The 15,201-nt window shown below is 42.0% G+C and overlaps 3 protein-coding genes across 3 annotated transcripts in view; 1 reads left to right on the forward strand and 2 right to left on the reverse strand.

Annotated features, from left to right (window-relative positions):
* Positions 1-1,247: 1,247 nt before the first annotated feature.
* Positions 1,248-3,620, reverse strand: fabp4a (fatty acid binding protein 4a). The gene is made up of 4 exons (XM_058046886.1): positions 3,476-3,620; positions 3,141-3,316; positions 2,966-3,067; positions 1,248-1,407 (listed from the first exon to the last, which is right to left on the reverse strand). The coding sequence occupies exons 1-4, from the start codon at positions 3,546-3,548 to the stop codon at positions 1,354-1,356; spliced, it is 405 nt and encodes a 134-aa protein (XP_057902869.1). The 5' UTR covers positions 3,549-3,620; the 3' UTR covers positions 1,248-1,353.
* Positions 3,621-4,801: 1,181 nt separating this feature from the next.
* Positions 4,802-6,436, reverse strand: mrpl53 (mitochondrial ribosomal protein L53). Its single transcript, XM_058046889.1, has 3 exons — positions 6,296-6,436; positions 5,389-5,501; positions 4,802-4,987 (listed from the first exon to the last, which is right to left on the reverse strand). Exons 1-3 carry the CDS (start codon positions 6,388-6,390, stop codon positions 4,872-4,874), a joined length of 324 nt encoding a protein of 107 aa, XP_057902872.1. The 5' UTR covers positions 6,391-6,436; the 3' UTR covers positions 4,802-4,871.
* A 1,710-nt stretch (positions 6,437-8,146) lies between these two features.
* Positions 8,147-15,201, forward strand: part of pag1 (phosphoprotein membrane anchor with glycosphingolipid microdomains 1) — a 29,463-nt gene continuing 22,408 nt past the window's right edge. The window contains exon 1 of the mRNA XM_058046874.1: positions 8,147-8,356. The gene's annotated coding sequence lies outside the window, so the exon portion shown is untranslated. The remainder of the gene's footprint in view (positions 8,357-15,201) is intronic.

Consider the following 15,201-nt stretch of genomic DNA (forward strand, 5'->3'; position numbering starts at 1 on the left):
GAAGTAGGATGGGAAGTATGATGGGAAGTAGGATGGGAAGTATGATGGGAAGTATGATGGGAAGTATGATGGGAAGTATGATGGGAAGTATGATGGGAAGTGGAGCGATGAAGACAGATACATACATGCCAAAGTATATGGACAGTATATGGATTAGCTTGACACATTGTTCCTACATTAAATTGAATAAAAGTTGTACAAAATTTTGATTTAGTCTAATTTAATTTAGAAATGTCGAAAAAATGAAAAACATAAAAAATATTATTTCTAATAAATTTTGGGGGTAATTTTAACACAATAAAATTTAATTAGGAAATTTTGAAAAATGTAACAAAATTAAAATGTTAGTTATGAAAATGTAATTTCAAAATAACCCTATAATGTAATGCAATTATCGATTAAAAAATAATGTAAAAATGATTTCATTTAATTTAAATAGAGAAATTATAAATATTTTAAACATTTAATTTAAAATTAAATTACAATATATTAAAATTACTTTAAATAATTATGTTAATATTCTAATAATAATAAAAATTAAAAATATGAAAATGTTTGAATAAAATAATTTAATTTAGACAGAATCAGAAATATTTTTTTTGTTTTTTTTCAGAATAATAACAGATAATGAGGGCAAAACTAATTGGACACCCTGGCTTTCCAACTTTATCTAAATGCTATCAAAATAAGCCTGTTATGTTTTATTGTATATTGTATTGTATATTTTTATTGTAAATGTTGTGTTGATGTAGGTCCCATATGAAAGACTAAATACAGTTGGTGGGTGATCATGCCACTCCTGTCCCGTCGTCCTAACGTCCACCTGCTTCATCTGCTTGGCTTGTTAGGCCCAACTGGCACCACCATCTTGGGAAAGTGGCCTCTGGAACAATCCACTTGATCGGCGGCCAAAAGGGCGCGGGGGAATTTTCTTCTCGTTTCCAGTTCCAGGCTCAATGGGAAATGTTTGACCTCCTGAGAAGAGGACGAAGAGGCGGGGGAGATGTTTCCTCGCTGACCCCTCTCTCAGCGTGATGCTCCTAAGTGGACATTCCTGGCCGGGTCCCCGCCAGCACGTATAACACATCAGCAGGGCCGCCATTTAAAGAGGAGAACGTTCTTTCTTTCCCCACGCCAACCATCCCCGTTAGGACGTGGTGCGCAATAACTGGCGCCCATCATTGAAACATCAAAGCCAGGAAGTCATCTTAGTCCATCTGCCCATCCCGCCAACAAACACGCGCCACTCGGACAAATCAACTTTATTCAGGGATTCCCAAAAAACAACATTTCAAATTTCATTGGTCTCATGAAACTGAGCCGGTCGTCCACTGGCGGCGGCACGTGAAGAGGTTACGCCTCCCTGACGTACGTCCTCACCGCCACCACGTCTCCCATGATGCACCTCTGCGGGACACACACACACACACAACATAACGATGGAAAGTCACGGAAACGGCTCTTAAAGTGGCAGGCATCGCACATGACCACAATAGTAGCACATTTTCATCTATTGGTTAGGTTATTGCTATAGATAACCAGATTTCATTTGATAGGATTTATTTGATTTGATATTTTTCAAAGTCAATCATTACATTAGCTGTTTAAAATGATCTCAATGATACTAACAGAATTGGATATAACTGTTTTAGAAAATCCTATGTTGGGATGTCAGATACTTGGCAGTACCGATAATTATTGGCACGATAACAACAAAAAATCAGTTTGCATCATTTAGTTTCTCCCCATGGAAAAATGACAATGTCGCTCATGTACTCCCATCCAAATGTGAGCTGCATGTGCTAATATTTCGGACCGCCGGTGGGGTCATTAGGCCTATTTTAGGGGGGCTTCAGCCCCTAAATAATTTGATATTTTTAATAGATTTTTTTTATAGATTTTTTGTTTACAAAAAAAATCTCTGACAAATTTCATGCAATAGGGTCCCCCTAAAATGTTCTTAAATAGCCCCTAAATAATTTGATATTTTTAATAGATTTTTTAATAGATTTTTTTTTTACAAAAAAAATTACAAAAAAATCTCTGACAAATTTCATACAATAGGGTCCCCAAAAAATGTTCTTAAATAGCCCCTAAATAATTTGATATTTTTTTTACAAAAAAAGATTTACAAAAAAAAACTCTGACAAATTTCATACAATAGGGTCCCCCTAAAATGTTCTTAAATAGCCCCTAAATAATTTGATATTTTAATAGATTTTTTTTACAAATTTTTTTTTTGCAAAAAAAATCTCTGACAAATTTCATACAACAGGTTCCCCCTAAAATGTTCTTAAATAGCCCCTAAATAATTTTATATTTTTAATAGATTTATTAAATTGATTTTTTTTACATAAAAATTTTTTACAAAAAAAAATCTCTGACAAATTTCATATAATAGGGTCCCCCTAAAATGTTCTTAAATAGCCCCTAAATAATTTGATATTTTTAATAGATTTTTTTAATAGATTTTTTTTTACAAAAAAATTTACAAAAAAAATCTCTGACAAATTTCATACAATAGGTTCCCCCTAAAATGTTCTTAAATAGCCCCTAAATAATTATATATATTTAATAGATTTTTTTTTATCTCTGACAAATTTAATATAATATGGTCCCCCTAAAATGTTCTTAAGTCCACCCAAATAGTTGGATATTTTCTATTGATTTTTTAAAAAAAGATTTTTTGATTTTTACAAAAAAAATCTCTGACAAATTTCATATAATAGGGCAAAACCAGGCTAATAAGCAAGCCAATAAGCAGGCTAATACTAGCCTACTACTACTACTATTACTAGTAGTAGTAATAATCAGAAGAAGAATAATGATGATAGTAATAATAATAGGCTAATGAATAATATAATAATGATTATGATATAATTGATGACTGTCCACTGGACAGAATGGTTGCAGAGCTTGAGCAGCGGTTTAGCAGTGTAGATTGTGTGTACTTGTGTAAATTTACCGCTATTAGTTTTCCATCGGTCACTTCCCTCTCGATGCTCGTCTCCTTGCCGTCCCAGTTCTGTTTCTGCACAAGTTTGCCATTTTCCAAGCTGAACACGGTCTGCAGCAGAGAGAAGACATAATTAGACTGGTTAGGCTGGAGCAGTGCGGCAGTGGATGCGGGGGGTTCGAACCCTCGTCTTCCTGTCGTCTGCGGTGGTCTCGTCAAAGGGCTCGTTCAGCTTGAACTTGATCTCGGACGTTTTGAAGGTGCTCTGCGTCTTCAGGCAGACGGTGCCTTGATCGTCCACTGTCACGATCAAACTGGGCTTGGTTCGATTCCCCACCTGCCGGATGGCGAAGCCAACACCTGGGCAGCAACACCACCACAGATTCGTTCAAGGACACGACGGTCATTTAGAGAAAACTGGGTGCGAGTGTGTGAATTGTCGCATTTTCAAAGGGAATTCCGTACACTGTGGAGAAAAGTTTTTTTTTTTTTAGCTTCTAGTCAAAAAAATGAACCCACCGATTGCTTTCATGTAGTCGTCAAAGTTCTCGCTGGAGACCATCTTCCACGTCCCGACAAATTTCTCCACCATGTTTGCAGTCTTTTACTTAGTTATTCTCCACTAAATGTGCAAAGAAAGTCTTTTGACCGCAATAGTGTCCCTCTCTACATTTATAAAGTCGTATTGGCCAATCAGGACGCGCTGCGTCATAGCAGGGAAACCCCGCCCCCTTCGTCTCTTAGCTTCATGTTAGCATTTTTTTGCCGACTAATTTCCTCTAAAATTGTTAAGAATTAGGACTTGTTTGTATATTTACATATCAATCTGGGCCAATCAAATAAAATTAATGTTAAGTACAGTCAATCTTATCTTTGATGATGCAATGTGTGGTTACAGAAACAAATATTAAGTCAAAAAAAAAAATCTGGGTGAAAGGTGTTCCATTTGTGTGGTTTGCACTATTTTTTCCCTGCGCTGCCAAAAACCTCTTTCTGTGTTAAATGTCAGCGCTTGCAAAATATCCTCCCCCAACTGCTGGAATTGGCTTTATATTTGATCAGGAAAGAAATGTATTATGTAATAAGACCCTCATAAATCAATTAGCAGGCAACCATTACAATTCATGGGGGGTGTGATAAGTAGCACACCGGTAAATCCAACATTAAAAATAGCTCCAATGAGGTGAGATTACCTGTTAAAACGTTATCAGCTATGGGTATCAGATCCAGGGGAGTCATGAGGTTCTGATGGGGGGGGGGGCTTAACCCCCTGGAGATGCACAGGATGTGAATTAATGAAAAAATTTTGTAAAAAAAAAAACAATAAAAAATATCAAAGACGGCACGGCTGTTGAGTGGTTAGCGCGCAGACCTCACAGCTAGGAGGACCAGGGTTCGGTTCCATCCTTGGCCATCTCTGTGTGGAGTTTGCATGTTCTCCCCATGCATGCGTGGGTTTTCTCCGGGTACTCCGGTTTCCTCCCACATTCCAAAAACATGCTAGGTTAATTGGCCACTCCAAATTGTCCATAGGTATGAATGTGAGTGTGAATGGTTGTTTGTCTATATGTGCCCTGTGATTGGCTGGCCACCAGTCCAGGGTGTACCCCGCCTCTCGCTCGAAGACAGCTGGGATAGGCTCCAGCACCCCCGCGACCCTCGTGAGGAAAAAGTGGTAGAAAATGAATGAATGAAAATATCAAATTATTTAGGGGCGGGGGCTTAAGAACATTTTAGGGGGTCTAAAGGCTCCCCTAAAATAGGCCTAATGACGCCACTGATCATATCAATCTTGAGAAGCAGAAACATAGCGCTATTGGTTTGAGGGGGGGAAAAAAAGACGTGTTGCATCTGTAGTATTTTATTATAAATATCTAGATATATATATACACAAGTCAAATCCACATCATGACCATTATTTGGCTGCAGCTTTGGCCTGAAGGTCCTTGGCCATGCAGCGGGCCTTAAAAGCGTTCAGCATCTCATTGCTGCTCAGCTTGGCGCCCTTCATCACCAGCCTCTCTCCATCCACTGCGGAAGACAAGAGGAGGACTCGTTAGAAAACAATGGCTGACATCATCAAGAGGGCCAAAGTTAAGTGGGAGTAGAAGTCAAGTGGTGCACAATAGACCGTCGGACACGGCTAACCTATGGCGGACATTTGTGTGTGTGCTCATGTTTAGTCAAACCATTAAGACGTGAAATCACAGAGGGGTTGTTTGAATTAGTTTGTTAAAAAGTGAATGAATGAGCTTGACTTGTAAGAAAGGTACAATGAAAAACATCTAAATACTGTATGTCAGTATATTGCAATCTATGAAAATGTTTCAAGAATGTTACACTGCACTTTGTGAATGCTACCAGCCCCGCCTCCACCCAACGAAACAAGGAGACTGTATGACAAAAGGTCTCTCACCGTTCATGAATCTTACCGTATGTAACATCCACGACAGGTTCCGACCTGTCATGTTTGACTGTGGATATCACCTCGCAGTTTAAGTTTGTGGATCTGGCCTTGTCTGAGGCCACGGCGAACAGGAACTCCCTGCGGGTACAAGAAGATATTGTCATGCAGACACAGACTCTTTTCAGTAGGACATCATGAAATGCTTCAAGTCTCTTATAAAGGTGTCAGTAGATTTTAGTGAAAGGCCCCACATGCAATATTTTGCGTTTATTTAGCCGGATAGGACGGGAGTGTAAACCGGAAATGACTGCCATTTTGCTTTAGCTGTTTGTTGTACATAGGAATGGAATGGCCTTTATTGTCATTATACAAAATGTACAACCGGATTGGAGAGCTTCTCCTTTCAGTGTAGTAGTCAAGTTTTTTAAAAAAGTACATAAAGGTAGAGTAAAAAAGACAATTTAACAAGATATATACAAGATATCCATAATATACACACAGTATTGCACAGGAGCATATGCAGGAGCAGATATATTAATTTTAGTGCAATGATAAATGGGTCATAGTGCAAATAATGACTGGTGCATACAGATGAGTAAAAGTTACATATGAGTGTATTGTAATGGTTGTTAAATAAATAAATATGATTGAGGTAATAACAGAGGCAGTGATGGAAATATTGCACATTTGCAGAAGGAGATTGCTTGTTTACACATTTTTACAAAAATTCGCCGATACCATTATACCAAAGTACAGATTGTCCAGAGTTAATTTACGTGAAGAAAAACGAAACAGTCAATCTTTACGATGACATGCTTTTAGCTAACTAGCAACTAGCTAGCCAACTAGCAAGACGCAAGCACCGTTCCCACTAAAAGTGAACGTTTGAGGATCAACACATAAGCCGTTAAATAACTACAACAACATCTTACCGCGTCGACCGAACGTCGGACTCAAAAGGACAAAACTGGACTACTATCTTCTTCACCGTCTTTAAAACCACAGTGGCTGTCCTAGAAGACGCCATGTTTGTTTTTACCTTTGACCTCCAGGAAAAGACACTAGTGGCGCGCTTTTAGTGATTGGCCTCTAGAGGGCGCCAGACTGTAAATAATGTGTAAGGTTAGTCTTTTACTATTTCACTCTTGTTTAATCTTGACTATGACACTGGTAAAATATGTAGTATATATTATTATTGTTGTTGTTATTTGTGTATTTATTTGTGTAAATATGTGTTATTGAATTACATTTTAAATGTATTTTTATTTAATGTGTATTATGTACTCTATTTTTGTCAACCTTTTTTGCACGCTTGGAAGAAAGGGTTAGTTAGAATGAAGATTTGTTTTTTAACATCTGCCTCAGTCAATGTGATTTACACCTCTTATAAGTGCCTCAAACATACATAGCGTCTCTGCCGTTGAGTACAATTTGAGGAACGTCCATGTTTGATATCAGTCACTTCACTTCCTCCACTTGGGTCTTTCAAGCCACAAGGTAATTTGTTTTTTTTTTGTTGTTGTTTTGTTTTAGGGTGTGTGATGAGCAAATGTGTTGTCGCCAGTCTTCTCGGTGCGTTCCATCATGCCTCCAGTCTCTTTCCTGTGACAGTTGGACAGTGGACAGCCACTAGCGGCTAAATTTAGACACATTTGGCCTACAGAGAGACTGAAGCATTTCCTGCACACACACACACACACACACACACACACACACAGTGAATGATTATTTGAGTGGTTTGTACTGTATTAAGAGGTAAACAATGAATGCTCAAGGGGGTGCATGACCCTCAAAGAATGAACAGCCATTGTTTCCATGCAGCATTTCACCAAGAAAGGACTCTAACTGAGCACAAAGTTGACTTTTTGGAGTTGTTTACAGGATTTAGTAACTTGTGATTGAGGCTGACTGTAATCTGCATTGGACAAATATGTCAATACTAAAGTGAAGCTTCAGTACTACATTTACGGTATAAGAGTATAAATAAACTTCCTCTTGTGGTTGCAAGTTAGAAAGATAACATTTGCTGTAAATGAGGAAACACACTTGTTATGGTTTGTGTGCAATTTGCTCCAAAAACAGTGCTAATCTCGAAAATAACAACTAATAACATACAAGGCATTACCTCTATTATTTTTTTCAACACTTGTCACTTCATCATAGGAACATATGTTTTAAACTTAGTGAGGATAAGCGGCATAGAAAGTAGATGGATATGGATACAAATAATTGTAGTAGACATTCAAAATAATCCAAAAAACAAATAAGGAACAAGAACCGGGATATAACTTTCCCTCTTTTGGACAGATTTAGTAGAAATACTAGAAATTGTTTTAGGCCACTATTAAATTTACACAAGTACACACAATCTACACTGCAAAACTGCTGCTCAAGCTCTGCAACCATCAATTATATAATAATCATTATTATATTATTAATTAGCCTATTGTTATTACTATCATCATTTTTCTTCTTCTGATTATTACTACTAACTACTACTAGGCTAGTATTAGCCTGCTTTTGCCCTATTATATGAAATTTGTCAGAGATTTGTAAAAAAAAAAATCAATAAAAAATTTAAAAAATCAATAAAAAATATAAAATTATTTAGGGGATCTTAAGAACATTTTAGGGGGGGCCTAATGACGCCACTGACTATTATTACACATTCTCTGTTTCGTTTCTTCATATCCTCTTCTCTGAACGTGAATTCACACAGAGAACTACATGGCCCAAAATGCCTAGCGGCTAAGCCCCGCCCTCTCTGGCCAGAGTCGCTGCTCGGGGCTGGAGCTTGGTCGTCTGCAGCGGCGGCGGGCGACTCTCTCTTCCAGTGGAGAAATGTGCGCAGGTTGAAGACAAGAACGGCATCCCCGTTTGCAGTTTCAAGGTTCCGGCTGCCACGCAGCCCCACGACACGGAGGGCAAAGTGCAAATTGAACACACGACAAGCGGCCATCACGGCGGAAAGCCTCTCGGACCACCCTCGCAAGGTAGGAACCGCTGCTCTATTCTGTGTATTTTGGGGTGTAAAAGTTGTGTTCCGGTGTGGTTTTAGCTCCAAGTGCGATCCCGGGTGGAAATAAATGTTATTAGGAAAGCGAAGCGTGGAAGCCCCGGTGGTGACTTGTTGCCCGTTTCCTCATTATGAATGCAAAGAGCCATCGATCATCTCACAAATGACCAAAATGACATAGCTAGGAGTTGGAACCACACCGGAAGTGGAGTTTAGAGAGCAAGGTGTTTACACTAAACTATTTCATTGGCCATTCCGTCCAGATGTGTCGTGGTTCCAGATTGTGCCGTGTGCTGCGTTCAGGTGCTCAGTTGAACACTAGATTATGCAGCAGATTGTGATGTATATGCTGCGTTCAGGTGCTCTGTTGTGCAGCGGATTGTGATGCGTGCTGCGTGCTCTGTTCAGGTGCTTGGTTGTGCGCCAGATTTGCTGCGTTCAGGTGCTCAGTTGTGCAGCGGATTGTGTCGTGTGCTGCGTTCAAGTGCTCAGTGCAAAACACAGTGACGTGTTAGACAGCGACAACAAGCACGCAGACTGTATAAGAACATATAGATGTGCAAATGGAACGATAATGACCTCTTTTTCATTTTAAGCACATACACCCCCTCCCTCGGTGTGTGTGTGTGTGTGTGGTCTTGGCAGCACACATCTTCCCTGCAGCAGCCCGGCCGCCACACAAAAGTGGACACAATTTGCACTTTGTTTAGCTTTAGTTTCCACTGAGCTTCCTTGTGCTAACAGGCTAAGACAGCACACGCGGACGGCGTCGTCATGCAAAGATAAAACACACTTGAGGAATGTTGCGTTGCATTGCGTTGCGGCAGGGAATGTTGCGGAACAGCAGCCCGAAGGAATCCGGGGATAGATAGATTGCAGCTGTTGCATGTTAAAAGGGAGCCGGTGGCGCGCCAAACGGGGCCAAGAATGTGCTTGAGTATGGTCTTGAAGCTCTGCAGCGTCTGCGTCTGAATCCCTAAAGAAGGCCTGGAGTCGGGCCGGACGTCTTCCCAGACTATTATCCTTATTTTCCATAGAGTGGCAATGAAAGACAATCAAATGCTTGATTTGAAAATGCTTAATTTCAGCCAAATATGCATTAACTGTGCATATTGTTGGATTAATAATGCGTTGTAGTCAACCACAAAGCAGCGACTGTAGCGGAGAGGCTTCTCGGGTTGTGAGATTGTCTCCCAGGATGCACTGGTTTGGAGCAGTCAAAGGTATAGCGCAGGGGTCTCAAACTCAATTTACTTGGGGGCTACTGGAGCTAGGGTCTGGGTGAGACTGGGCCGCATCAGGTTTTCCTCCCAAAAAAAAAACGCATTTATTAAAAACAGAAAAATATACAAACTTTTTCAGTGCTTTGGTTCCGATTTTCTACAATAAAAGCTCTGATAAAACATTCCACTGTTCTCAAATATCTTAATTTTTATTTTTCTGCACAAAATAAGATGAAAAATAAATAAACAAATCAAGAATAAAGAAAATGAATCAATCAGTAATAAATAAATATAATAATAATAATAAAACTTAAGAAACCACATATAGTTGGTGGGTAGACAAATTATTTTTTTCAGATTAAAATGAACAAAGCATTATTAGAGCCCTGTAGACATGACAAAACACGACTATAGTCACATATATACTCTTTTTATTTACAACATATTGCGCAACTGCAGGGTCTTGAGACACATGCTAACTCGCAAACTAGAGAGCTAGCGACCTAAATGGTAGCCTTCAAGTTATTTCCTTTAAACTTAAATAGCCAAAAACGTACCACTTCCACACGGATTGGGAGGATAGCTATTAACAGTTATTTAACCTTTAACATGAACATTAATCAAACGTAATAATTTTTTCTGGGTACATGATACCATACAGCATCCATATCAAACTTGCGCGGGCCGCACTAACATTAAACTTTCATATCAAGGCGGGGGCCTCAAACTAGTGTCCAATTTTATTTATGTTCACAAATACACAATAAATAATAAGTAACGTAATGTAAGTCATATTACACAGATATGATGAGCTAAAGGCACGCTACACACAGAAATTGAACAAGGAAATCAAGCAAACATGACGCTCACTAGAATAATAGTCATAGTCATAGTTAGCTTAAATACTGATATACTTATATTAGCACCGATGAACAAGGCAGCCTAACTTTGTGAAATGGGGGCCCAAACTACTCCACAGCTTCCACAATAAAGCCAAAAACTCACCTCTATGCATTCACGCACAGCATCAACCTGCTGAAATGATGTATGAGGCTCAAGAAGGCTCAGACAAAAAAAAGTCCAGCACTGTGCTGCGTTTACTGACTGCCGAACACAGTAGGACAAACGACACTCATAGCTGAACATTATCGATGATACATTCATTCATTCATTCATTTTCTACTGCTTATCCTCACGAGGGTCGCAGGGGGTGCCGAAGCCTATCCCAGCTGTCTTTGGGCGAGAGGCGGGGTACACCCTGGACTGGTAGCCAGCCAATCACAGGGCACATATAGACAAACAACCATTCACACTCACATTCATACCTATGGACAATTTGGAGTGGCCAATTAACCTAGCATGTTTTTGGAATGTGGGAGGAAACCGGAGTACCCGGAGAAAACCCACGCATGCACGGGGAGAACATGCAAACTCCACACAGAGATGGCCGAGGGTGGAATTGAACCCTGGTCTCCTAGCTGTGAGGTCTATCGATGATACAATGCAATGTAAATGATGGGCTTTCTAACAGCGAACGTTGATTAATGACATTTCTAAGAATTAGTTTTCGATAAAATGGGTAAAAGAAAATGGACGTCGACAGTAAACATAATGGGTTGGTCATCGGTGCTGAGGTTTTGAACTTAATCTTGCAAAGACGAACAAAGAAACACACTCAAAGGTGCCACGGACGAGGATAATCCCTTGACGAATCATCTTGCCTTGTCAGGATCTGTCTTTGAGCCAAAGATACACACACACACACACACACACACACACACACGCTTAGCAGCCGGCTAAGCTTTAGACAAGCAAAGCGCCTCATCCTTGTGTTATGGGCATGCTAACACAGGAGTGAGCCTTTAGCGGCTATGGCTCCAATAGGTAAGCTCTCCCCAGGGAACCGGGCTTGGCACCTCACGCCTGGATGGGATTCCCTCACTGGAACCAGTTTGCCACAGGAAGCTGAACGTGAAAATATGTGTTTATTGCGTATGTGTGTGTGTGTGTGTGTGTGTTTATGCATTTTGTCAACTGGTGACAACATAGGTCTTTTTGTTTTGGGTTCCTCGTAGCTAACAACATGGCCGCATCACGATAATGACTTGACGTACGCGGTGTAGTGTCAGGGCCACACAACAACAAACCGCTCAGCTGACAACTTTTGATGGCGCTTCAGCGTTCCCGTCGCTAAGAAGTACGATGCGAATCCCTCATCCTTCGCTACGCAGAAAATGGCTACTTTTTTTGCAGGAAAATGGAAATTGGATAACAAGACAACTTGTTTTTGCGGATGATGCTAGCATGTGTCTTCTTTGTTCAAATGTCGGCCATAAGGTGATGTATGATATGATATGATGTATCCGTATACACTTCATAGCGATGTTGACCAATGGAAACCCACGTAGAGGGATGGCGTTGTGTGTCGCTGGTAGTTACTGGATGTACTCTTGAACTGACACAAATGTTTTACGTTATGGCACAGTCCCCGTGTTAATACTCCAAGTCGTCTGCCATTCCCGCCCCCGGTTCCCGTAGCTGATCTACGTCCGTCCAGGAAACACCAGACTGATCAGCGTTATGGTTCCAAACCGATCTTCTGTTAGACGGAGAGGATGACTGATGAGGGAGATAAAAAGACGGGGAGGGCAGCTCTAATAATAAAAAGAGGATATTGATCTTCAGTCCGTCTGCCGGGGTCACCGCTGGAGCCGGCCCGTGTCGGTGACCTTCTGAGAATTGATTTGTAGCACGCGGTGGAAAGAGCAACTTGCGTTCGGCGAAACTAGAGCACCCAAAATAAGGAAGAAACCAGGAAGTGAAAACTGAGATGACCTCAAATGTTACATTTAGCAACATTAGCAATAAACCAATGTTGGCCTGAGTCCTGGGAAACACCCGGAAGAACGCATCACGTGGGCGTGGTGACTGCCAAAGCCGGACTCGTTAGTCCTGATGTACAGTTGCTACATTCCTGCTGCCGAACACACACACACAAACGCATACACACACACACACAGACACACTTTCAAGCCAAAACAACACAGCTCACAAGGGACGTTCTTTTTGGAAAAACCTCCATATAGCCGCGGAGTAATATCGGAAACCGCTGTAGTCGGCGTGTGGCGTGACGACCCGTACACGCATGTGCAAGGATGTTCGTTTTCAAACATCGAGTGTGATAGTGGCGTCTCTTGTGACGCTTGACTCCGTGACTGATTATGGTCCCAGTATTGGCGTTTATGGACCCAGGACCAGTGTTTACAAAATACTAGCTGTTCTCAGTGTTCCGTGTTCCGTGTTCAGTGTTCCGTGTTCCGTGTTCCGTGTTCCGTGTTCCGTGTTCCGTGTTCCGTGTTCCGTGTTCCGTGTTCCGTGTTCAGTGTTCAGTGTTCCGTGTTCCGTGTTCCGTGTTCCGTGTTCCGTGTTCCGTGTTCCGTGTTCCGTGTTCCGTGTTCCGTGTTCAGTGTTCAGTGTTCAGTGTTCAGTGTTCCGTGTTCCGTGTTCCGTGTTCCGTGTTCCGTGTTCCGTGTTCAGTGTTCAGTGTTCCGTGTTCCGTGTTCCGTGTTAGCTGATACACTGTAAACCTGCGTGTTCTGGACAAGGGGTGACCTTTGTGTCCTGGGTGGGCCACTTACTGTATCCCATGGTTCACTTAGAATGGAATTCACCCAAATTTCCATTACACACATTTCTGAACGCGCGAGTGCGTTCCCAGCGAGTAAACACGGCAGATGCGATTAGCCGAGATTGCTTCAGGGGCGCTCTCGTGGGAAATCAAGTCAAGTCCCTCATCGGCTGGAAATGTGTCGCTGAAAGACAGAGAGAGAGAGAGAGAGAGAGAGAGAGAGCGAGAGAGCTTCCTGCATGCGACCGTCTCCAATTAGAAGCTCGTGATTTATGTCTTCCGACCAGCGTTCCTCAAACTGCGGGGCATGCCGGAGGCGTTCCGAGTGAGGGATTCCACTGTTTTGTTATTCCTTGTTGAAGTTAGAACTCAAGTTTAGACCTTGTGACACCCCTGACAGAGACACGTACCGTACCGTACCATACCATACCATACCGAACTGTACTGTACCGTACTGTACCGTACCGTACCCCATTTGTCCTTTCAACCCTTTTCCTCCATTTAAACACAATTCCGAGTTGATGGACTGCAGTGGATGCGTAAACAACCTGTGGTGTTTTCATAAAGCGGTGTGTGAATCGAGCATCCCTCTGGGGGCCCCGGCATGCAACCCCCCACCCCCACCCCTCCCCCTGCATTGTCAGTGCTGCATCAGCACCACTCCACAGCAAGAAGGGGGATGCTGTACACTTTCTGTACACTCAGACACGTCTACACACTGTCACCTCGTCAGCCCCCCCCCGCACGCACTCAGCACTGCTGTCAATCACCGCTGGTTGTTTACCCTTTAGCCCGAATCGCAAGAAGTTCCTTCGTATGCGACGCATAAAGCAAACAAGGTCTTTCCGGCCTGGTCTGTTAGCGCCTATGATGGAATGTTTATGAGGGGCAGGCGTCGCAGGAATGTTTGTGGCGAGCTTCCAACGCTAACTTTAGTGAGGTGCTGTTCTCCTCAGACGACTCGGAGGACACTCGTTACGCTGGTTAGTCAGGGGGGAGTCCTGTTGAAGGGGGGTGGAAAGGACGTCCCTTTATCCAAAGGAGCCCAGCGTGCCGCAGATTTTGACTTTTTTTGGTATTGATTTCTTTTCTAGAAATGAGGTGGTTCATCCCACGAATGACATCATGGCTTTGTTGGGGGGGGGGGGGGGTACAGCAACAGCTCTTTAGAAATGGAAGGAAATGGTGATTTTTGTGTCCGATTAAGTCTGAAGCATCCTCTGTCGTGGAGTCTTAGGAGGGGAAATGCCGACTCAGCAGGATGTCTCCCAAAACGGGGCCAATCGTCTTACTTCCTGTCTGCTGAGATTCCTTCCAAACGTATTATTTTTCTTTGAGGTCACATCCATAGATCTGTTTTTTTTTTTTTTTTTTTTTTACAAGACGTGCGTGTGCCTAATGGAGCGTCTGCTGAGCGTGTTCCTGCGTCGGCCACATTTTTCTTCTTTCTTTTTTCCGGCTGCATTCAAGCCTGCAGAGAAGGCATACACATGCCGCTTATATTCATACTCGTCCAGATAACGCCGGCATTTCCTATTATGAGGCGGCGAGGGGAAAGGGAAGGCGGAGGAGGAGGAAGGAGCCCATACACTTTCTATTTACGATATCGGCGGCAGGGACGCAAACAAAAGAAGAAAAAGAAGGTGGGAGGGTGGGGGGTTCAAGGTTGGGGATGAGGAATAGAAACCAGACAAATGGATAAAAATAAGATCAGAAAAATTTGGTTATTTTAGAACGTTGGTTCTCAAACTGTGGTACGCATGCCACTGGCGGTACAAACTCCATGTCACTGTTGGAGTGTTATTGAAATGATGGGCCATCCAAGCTATTTTTTATTATTATTATTTAATTGTTTACATGGGCGGAAAAATTGGGCGGTCGAGTGGTTAGCGCGCTAGGAGCTAGGAGACCAGGGTTCAATTCCACCCTCGACCATTTGCATGTTCTCCCCATGCATGCGTGGGTTTTCTC

This window comes from Doryrhamphus excisus, chromosome 14 (genome assembly GCF_030265055.1).
Source record: "Doryrhamphus excisus isolate RoL2022-K1 chromosome 14, RoL_Dexc_1.0, whole genome shotgun sequence".
In the NCBI taxonomy this organism is placed as follows: domain Eukaryota; kingdom Metazoa; phylum Chordata; class Actinopteri; order Syngnathiformes; family Syngnathidae; genus Doryrhamphus; species Doryrhamphus excisus.